The 8,623-nt window shown below is 51.2% G+C and overlaps 1 protein-coding gene across 2 annotated transcripts; it reads right to left on the reverse strand.

The window, feature by feature from the left end:
• Window positions 1–17: 17 nt before the first annotated feature.
• Window positions 18–8,592, reverse strand: kif3cb (kinesin family member 3Cb). 2 transcript variants are annotated; one of them, XM_060052899.1, is made up of 8 exons: window positions 6,707–8,592; window positions 6,482–6,583; window positions 6,163–6,285; window positions 5,264–5,382; window positions 4,368–4,484; window positions 3,404–3,518; window positions 1,623–1,780; window positions 18–902 (listed from the first exon to the last, which is right to left on the reverse strand). In XM_060052899.1, exons 1-8 carry the CDS (start codon window positions 8,150–8,152, stop codon window positions 692–694), a joined length of 2,391 nt encoding a protein of 796 aa, XP_059908882.1. In that variant the 5' UTR covers window positions 8,153–8,592; the 3' UTR covers window positions 18–691. The 2 variants fall into 2 exon arrangements, with proteins under 2 accessions (XP_059908882.1, XP_059908881.1); XM_060052898.1 differs by having other exon boundaries at window positions 3,404–3,545.
• Window positions 8,593–8,623: the final 31 nt, after the last annotated feature.

The raw sequence follows: 8,623 nt of genomic DNA on the forward strand, positions 1-8,623 counted from the left end.
CACAGTTTGGGTCTCGGTTAGGATTCGGTGTACTCAAAGTTCACATTTTATTTTGTTTATTCTTGTTTGTAAGTAATGGCGTTTATACAAGCAATTGTACAACCATATGAAAATAAGGCAACTATAAATAAGAGAGCATTGCAACATTCGTCAAATATTTGGATCACAAATAATTCAGCAATAATATAACTTAAAGCAATGTTTTTTTTCACTCAAAATCCTAGGTTCTTACAATAAAAAATAAGACTGATTTTGCCGGGAACCCAACCCCCACCCCACTTAAGTACTTGGTCGCTTTTGGTCTTTTTGACATTAAAGCATTATTACATAGTAATGCTGAGAATATCAGGTTGATAACCAACCCATTTTTCTGATTCAGACATTTTCAACAAAGATTTTTTTTTACAATTCTATCATTTTAGTTAACATAACTTGAAACATTTGTTTAATGCTTTGGGCCACATTGGATATAAAACAACAACCAGCCAAATGAAGAAGCTCCACATCCCAGAACTAAACTTAGCCTAAACTTCATAATAAATACAAAGTTCATCTGGTTACATCGAAACATGCTCACAGAACGTCAGAAGCCCATGCCCAAACACAATCTTTAACAACCAAATAAAAAACCTGAAGTAATGATCAAAAGTGAACCCCAAGTCTGCGGTACGTACACACTCCTACTGCCGTCCTACGGGGCGCCGGGGGGCGCGGCCTGGGGGGCGTGGCCCTGGGGGGGGGGGCCCTCGGCCGCGGCAGTGGGTGGGGTGCCCCCCAGGGGCGGGCAGAGGGCGGAGGAGGGCCGCTGCCTCACGGGGGGGTCGGACAGAGACTGAGCCCCGGAGCCCAGAGAGCTGGAGGAGGAGGAGGAGGCGACGCGCTGAGCCTGGGGGGCTTGGTACCTGGGCGGAGCATAAGGAGAGCTCCTGTTAACCACAGGGGAGGAGTCAGTGACAGGGGGAGGAGTCAGTGACAGGGGGAGGAGTCAGTGAGGAGTCAGTGACAGGGGGAGGAGTCAGTGAGGAGGAGGTGGGTCTGGTCACAGGGGGAGGAGTCAGTGAGGAGGTCGGTGGGGTCACAGGGGGAGGAGTCAGTGAGGAGGTGGGTCTGGTCACAGTAGAGGAGTCAGTGTGGAGGTCGTGGGGTCACAGTAGAGGAGTCAGTGTGGAGGTCAGCGGGGTCACAGTAGAGGAGTCAGTGTGGAGGTCGTGGGGTCATGTGATTCCCTCTGGTTGGGTCAACCGTAACTTATTACATTTTCTGTGTTAATTGTATCAACATTTTTATAATTATACCTACAGGTGTAGTATTAATTAAAATGAATGAGTTGAAACCAGTTTACCTGGAATCAAATAAAAGTGTAAAAAGTATATAAGAGTTAATGAAGTACGAATTGCTGGACATTACAGTCAGGCACAGTAAAACAAGTAGGTCCCAGCCCCTTTGGACCTCACTCGCATGAATAGGGTCGTACTAAAGGATAGCGTTGTGGTTCCCTTGACGCGATGATCCTCTGCTTCGTTATAACTGCTACAGCGTTACAGCGTTGGCTGATTCTGAATATTAAAGCAGCGCTCGTACTCAGCGGCCTCTACCGTTAGACGAGGGAACGGGGACCCTACCAGGACCGGGACCTGCGGACCCGGGCGGCCGGGCCCCTCTCTCTGGGGGTCACCCCGGGACGGGGGGAGAAGACCCTCTCCAGGTGGGCTCCGTTCAGGTTCAGGGTGAACATGGTGGGGGGGGACATGTCCAGCTCCAGAAGCAGGATGTTCTCCGCCTGCAGGAGAGGAGGAGAGGTGGGTACTGAGTACTGAGTACTGAGTACTGAGGTACTGGGCTGAGTACTGAGGTACTGAGCTGAGTGCTGAGGTACTGAGCTGAGTACTGAGGTACTGAGCTGAGTACTGAGGTACTGAGCTGAGTACTGAGTACTGAGGTACTGGGCTGAGTACTGAGGTACTGAGCTGAGTACTGAGTACTGAGGTACTGAGCTGAGTACTGAGGTACTGAGCTGAGTACTGAGGTACTGAGCTGAGTACTGAGGTACTGGGCTGAGTACTGAGGTACTGGGCTGAGTACTGAGGTACTGAGCTGAGTGCTGAGTACTGAGGTACTGAGGTACTGAGCTGAGTACTGAGGTACTGAGCTGAGTACTGAGGTACTGGGCTGAGTACTGAGGTACTGGGCTGAGTACTGAGGTACTGAGCTGAGTGCTGAGTACTGAGGTACTGAGCTGTGGTTACTGAGTACTGAGGTACTGAGCTGAATACTGAGGTACTGAGCTGAGTACTGAGGTACTGAGCTGAGTACTGAGGTACTGAGCTGAGTGCTGAGTACTGAGGTACTGGGCTGAGTACTGAGTACTGAGGTACTGGGCTGAGTACTGAGTACTGAGGTACTGGGCTGAGTACTCAGGTACTGAGCTGAGTACTGAGGTACTGAGCTGAGTACTGAGGTACTGGGCTGAGTACTGAGGTACTGAGCTGAGTACTGAGGTACTGAGCTGAGTACTGAGGTACTGAGCTGAGTGCTGAGTACGGAGGTACTGAGCTGAGTACTGAGGTACTGAGTACTGAGTACTGAACTGAGTACTGAGCTGAGTACTGAGCTGTGGTTACTGAGTACTGAGGTACTGAGCTGTGGTCAGTGAGTACTGAGGTACTGAGCTGAGTACTGAGGTACTGAGCTGTGGTCAGTGAGTACTGAGGTACTGAGCTGTGGTCAGTGAGTACTGAGGTACTGAGCTGTGGTCAGTGAGTACTGAGGTACTGAGCTGTGGTCAGTGAGTACTGAGGTACTGAGCTGTGGTCAGTGAGTACTGAGGTACTGAGCTGTGGTCAGTGAGTACTGAGGTACTGAGCTGTGGTCAGTGAGTACTGAGGTACTGAGCTGTGGTCAGTGAGTACTGAGGTACTGAGCTGTGGTCAGTGAGTACTGAGGTACTGAGGTGGTCAGTGAGTACTGAGGTACTGAGCTGTGGTCAGTGAGTACTGAGGTACTCAGTGAGTACTGAGGTACTGAGCTGTGGTCAGTGAGTACTGAGGTACTCAGTGAGTACTGAGGTACTGAGCACTGAGGTACTGCGCTGTGGTCCTCAGCCCGGACTAAAGTCAGGCCTGATTCAAATGAAGAAATGCATGAATGTAATGAGTTAGTCCTAAATGGATAAACATTATGCATAAGCATTAAAAGTTAATAAAAATACATATGTAACAATGTAAAGAGCAAGAAATGGTAATATATTTATTTTTATTTAAAGTAATTAAAGAGGAAATCCTTGCGTGCCATGTCTGATTATCACCTGAAGATAAGAGCATCAGGCACACCCTTGGGAGCGTTCCTCTGATGCACTTGGTTTGATTTCTTCAACAGGAAACAACAAAGGAAGATGAAGACTGACCTGGTATCTGGATGGTGCTCCCGTTGCCGTGGCAACCGCCATCTGTGCGTACTGACTGATGGGTCTCTTGTAACCGACCACCGAGGTGGGCCTCCTCTTCACCGCGGTGGGGGTCCTGGGGGAGGAAGGAGTGCTCCTGAATCTGTTGGGGTGCTCATTGATAAACAGAGAGACCCTAACTCCTAGAGACGGCTTCAAAGGACCCTCCCTGATTAAAGGAGGACGGACTTATCACATCCCTCTGAACTTTATCCTCATGTAGTGTCACTTCATCTAAACGGGGACAATGTACAACGGGAACATTGAGCTTGTTTAGAGCCAGGAGAGATGCATTGTACCAGGGTTTAGCAAACTGCTATTCTCCACCTGTACGCCCCGGGCAGTGAGAACAATAAATACTACAAAACTAACCAAGACACAATAACATCTAAACATGGGATTAAACATTAAAAGGATAACAAGATACAATAATATAAATACATTGGATAAAAAAGTTTACGAAAAGCACTACATTCCATATTTTACAAAGAATATACCCCTATCCTAATAGCACGACACAGCTCTATCAGTGTGGGCAGGTCTGTTGCGTGAGCAGCCAAACCTTTGGCAGACGGGAGAAAGCTTCATTATTGCTTATTAGATCTGTTGGGAGGCTGATCCATTGTTTTATCCCAGTACAATTGGACTTAACTTGTTTGTTTGCTGTCAATCTTTTCTGATGTTTTTAGAGTGAATGACATTAATGCCGTCGTCACTCTGTCACTGACAATAAAGCTTTTTCTAATGTTGAACCTTGATATCACCCACAAAACATTACATCACACCAGGAAAACATTAGAACATGCGGATGAGGGAGAACAGTGTTTCATATGAATCATAAAACACGTTGAATGTGATTGAATCATAGGATTCCTAACGTTCCTCCGTGGGTTCCGTCTGCGGGTGGATGGATGTTGGGACTGACCTGTCGGACGCCAGGATGGGTTGAAACCGCCACTGCTCCTCCTCCCCGTCGAAGTACACCCGGTTCATCATCTTGTTCTTCTCCTCTGGCGGGATGAAGTTCTCGATCAGCATGAACCTGTAGAATGGCAGTCTACTGGTGAACCACGGCGGAATGGCGCATTGTCTGTCTTTTCATATCCAACTTAATCGCCTAAAGATCGAACTTCCTATTTGAAAAGTACACGCAACAAAAACTGTTTTTACTTCATTCTATCCATGTTGAAGCTGTCACCATTGTGTACTACTGACTTCAAAGTCGTAAAAATGTGCTTACCAAACACAGTAACAATTAGGATTATTGCATGACTAAATGTGGTTAAACCTATACTGTTAACTATGTAGGACTGGTACTAAGTCTTCATTCAGCAGATGCTTGCATCCAAAGCATCTTAAATCTATTGATGTTATGTCTGTCTATGTCAGTATTAAGAAAAGGTGGATGGAGAGTGTGTCTGTCTGTCTATATTGTTTGTGTGTGTGTGTGTGTGTGTGTGTGTGTGTGTGTGTGTGTGTGTGTGTCTGTAGTGAGAGTGTGTGTATCTGTAGTGAGAGAGAGTGTGTAGTGAGAGTGTGTGTGTCTGTAGTGAGAGAGTGTGTGTATGTGTGTGTGTGTGTGTGTGTGTGTCTGTACTGAGAGTGATTGAGTCTGTACTGGGAGTGTGTGTGTGAGTGTGTCTATAGTGAGAGTTTGTGTGTAGTGAGAGTGTGTGTGTCTGTAGTGTGTGTGTGTGTGTGTGTGTGTGTGTGTGTGTGTGTGTCTGTACTGGGAGTGTGTGTGTCTACTGGGAGTGTGTGTGTGTGTGTGTGTGTGTGTGTGTGTGTGTGTGTGTGTGTGTGTGTGTGTGTGTGACCTACTTGTACTTGAGCTCTCTGGTCAGTTCGTTCTGGGTCTGCTCCAGCTCTTGTCTTGTCAACACATGCTCCTCGATTACATCGCACATCTCTAACCTCACCATCTGCAGCTTGGCATATAGCTGTCAAAGAGAAGACCACCTATGGTTATGTTACTGCTTCAGGCAAAACAATGTGCAGTTGTTTGTTCAGGTGCAGTTAAACCAACTATCCACCTATCTATCTGTCCATCCATCAATCCATTTCTATTTTTCACCTCTCTCTCTCTCTCTCTCTCTCTTAGCCTACCTCCCTTCCTCCCCATCTCCATCCCCCTTCCCTCCCTCCCACTATCTATCTATCTACTTCTCTATCTCTGTCTCCCTCTCTCCCCCCCACCTCTCTCCCTCCCACCCTCAGTCCCTCCCCCCCACCTCTCTCCCTCCATCTGTCTCTCTCCCTCCCACCTCCCCCCCACCCTCTGTCTCTCTCCCCCCACCTCTCTCTCTCCCTGTCTCCCCCCCCTCTCTCCCTCCCTCTCTCCCCCCCCCCTCCCACCTCTCTCTCCCTCCCTCTCTCCATCCCTCTGTCTCTCTCCCCCCCCCCTCTCTCCAGCCCTCTGTCTCTCTCCCCCCCACCCTCTGTCTCTCTCCCCCCCACCTCTCTCCCTCTCTGTCTCCCCCCCCTCTCTCCCTCCCTCTGTGCCTCTCCCCCCACCTCTCTCCCTCCCTCTGTCTCTCCCCCCCTCTCCCACCTCTCTCTCTCCCTCCCTCTCTCCATCCCTCTGTCTCTCTCCCCCCCCCCCCCCCCCCTCTGTGTCTCTCTCCCTCCCTCCCCCCCTCCCCCACCTCCCCCCCTCCCTCTGTGCTGGTGCTCTGGGCGTGGCCGTGTCTAGGGTGTGAGTGAGTCATCGTGTTCCTCACCTTCCTCAGCTTCCTGGTCTTCAGCTCCACCTCGTGCTGCATGGAGGAGAAGGTTTCTCTCACCTCCAGCGTCTCCTCGTCCTGCAGCATCAACTGCTGCTGGATCTCCCGCTCCCGTCGGATCTGGAGAGCAAGTAAAGATAATAAAGAAATAATAAGATAATAAAGAGTGATATCACTCCTGAGACTTCTTAATGAGTTCTTAATCAGTCTGGGACCACCCCTGGTGCCTGCAGTGGTGCGCCTCGGAAAAAATAGGATTAAAAAAAAGAAAAATAGTCGTAGTTTGTAAATGATTATTCCTGGGGTGTTGTCTTACCTGCTCGGCGATCTCTTGTCTCTTCAGCGTAAGCATTTTCTGCTGTTCATTTGTGTGATCAATTATGTTCTTCCCCCCAACGAGCAGTTTGCTCTCCATGGCCTGGGAAACAAAGAAGACTTTATCCATCAATTATTTATGCAGAGAGAATCTTTTGTTTCCAGCCGAGATGGCTTTATGACTCGCTGTCCCCCACTACGGGGCGGTGCTGTCACAGTGATGTACCTTGTACTTCTCTATGATCTTCTCCAGGGCCTCTTGGTCCGACTGGATGTCGTCCTTGTGTGTCTCCTTCTCCCCCCACTCCTGAAACTTCTCCCTGGCCCCCAGCTGGAAGCAGGAGCCGCTCCCGATGTTCCCGTCGTCTGAGCCTCCTCCTCCGGCTTCCTTCAGCATGGAGCTCCACACCATCATGTCTCGCTCCTTGAACCCCAGCCCCCCCTCCTCCTCCTCCATGCCGGGCAGACACCGGCTGAGCCGCTTGCTGTCCCTCCTCCTCCTCCGCCTCTCCTTGGCCAGGACCCCTCGCTCCTCCAGCTGCGCCTTCAGCCGGGCGATCTCCTGCTGGAACTCCCGCAGCAGCGCGTCCTTGGGGTCCTCGTTGACGCGGGGCTTGTTCTTGATGTTCTTGGCGCGGCTGGCGTAGCGCAGCGTGGTGAGCGTCTCGTCGTGGTGCCGGCCCGACGGCCCCACCGTGGCCAGCATCACCGTCTTGGCGTTCCCGCCCAGGGAGTCCTGCAGCAGGCGGGTGAGCTTGGAGTCGCGGTACGGCACGTGGGTGCTGCGACCGTCCACCAGCGCCGAGATCACGTTCCCCAGCGCCGACAGGGACAGGTTGATCTTGGCGGCCTCCTTCAGACGCTTGCCCTTGGCGCCGGTCTTGCTCTGGCGCTCGCTGCCCGCCAGGTCCACCATGTTGAGCTTGCCCACGCGGATGTGGTCCTCTCCGTCGGGCCCCGCCTCGCTGCACTCCACCGTCACCACGAAGATGGCGTGGGAGCGCGAGCTGCGGTCGTTCATGTGGGTGAAGCCCACCGCCCGGGACTGGTTGCCCATGTTCATGACGTGCTCCAGCTCCGAGACATTCTTGGTGACCACGGAGGACAGGTCTCTGACGTACACCCCGCAGTCGGCGCTCTCCTTGAGCTCCAGACTCCGGCTGTTGTTCTTGCATAAGAGGTCTCGGATCTCCTCTTGGTAGATCTCCAGGTAGGACGCCCTGACCAGGTACTTTTGATTCTGAGTTCTGGAGATCTGGGTAAAAATGTGCTCAAACGAATTTGGTACAATCCCCCGTTCCTCTGGATTGTTGGAAACACCTTGCATCGTATATGTCTTACCTGTGCCGGTCTGGCCGTAGGCGAATATCGTTCCGTTGAAGCCATGAAGCACCGACTCCACCAGGGGTCCCACCGTGTCGTCGTAGATGTCCATTTGATTTGAGTTACAGTCGTAGACAGAATCAAACGTGAACGTTTTCTGAGGTTGTTCGGCCGGTGCGTTGGGGTTTCGAATGGTAATCTGTCCCAATTGGTCGTTTATCTCCAAAATGTTTTCCCGTTCCGTCGGGCCGGTTTCTCTCCGGTTCAACGGGCGGCAGCGGACCACCACCCGCACCGACTCCGAATGTTTGTTTTTAGACATTTTGGTTAACGTATTCATCTTCAGCATATGAGGCTACTACTTCGCCATGGCCTTCGTAAACACTGGTCGTTATCTCGAGTCTTGCGTGTCCTCCGTTCTCCATCCAGGTGCGATGGCTGTTTTGTTCCGTTTAAATGGTATTTTAGTAGAAGCTCTAACCCGAGGAGACACGCCTCACCTTCCCATTGCTGTCGGCCGAGGTCCGGATCGTTACAGTCGGCAAATCTTCCGCCCAGAGCATCCTTCACGAGACGAGTGCTGAGGCGTTGTGCTGGAAGGATGCTGCGACACGAGCCTGTACCGAGGAGGACCACAGGGCAACGCGCCACACTACTCAACCGGCCCAACCCCAGCCGCCCGAAGCTCACTCACTGTGACACACCCAGCCTCCCGAAGCTCACTCACTGTACACGCCCCAGTGTGTCTGTCTGTACACACCCCGGTGGGTCTGGCTGCGGACAATGGGAAGCAGACATGTGACTTATCCGACGAATTGGG

Source organism: Gadus macrocephalus, chromosome 5 (assembly GCF_031168955.1).
Source record: "Gadus macrocephalus chromosome 5, ASM3116895v1".
Classification (NCBI taxonomy): Eukaryota; Metazoa; Chordata; class Actinopteri; order Gadiformes; family Gadidae; genus Gadus; species Gadus macrocephalus.

What these genes read in the sequence shown, in the direction of transcription:
- kif3cb (XM_060052898.1), bottom strand. Translation starts at nt 8,152, where the DNA reads ATGCTGAAGATGAATACGTTAACCAAAATGTCTAAAAACAAACATTCG. An exon ending in AGATCATAGAGAAGTACAAG is followed by an intron (nt 6,584 to 6,706) that starts GTACATCACTGT and finishes TTTGTTTCCCAG; the next exon opens with GCCATGGAGAGCAAACTGCT. An exon ending in GACAAGAGATCGCCGAGCAG is followed by an intron (nt 6,286 to 6,481) that starts GTAAGACAACAC and finishes CTTGCTCTCCAG; the next exon opens with ATCCGACGGGAGCGGGAGAT.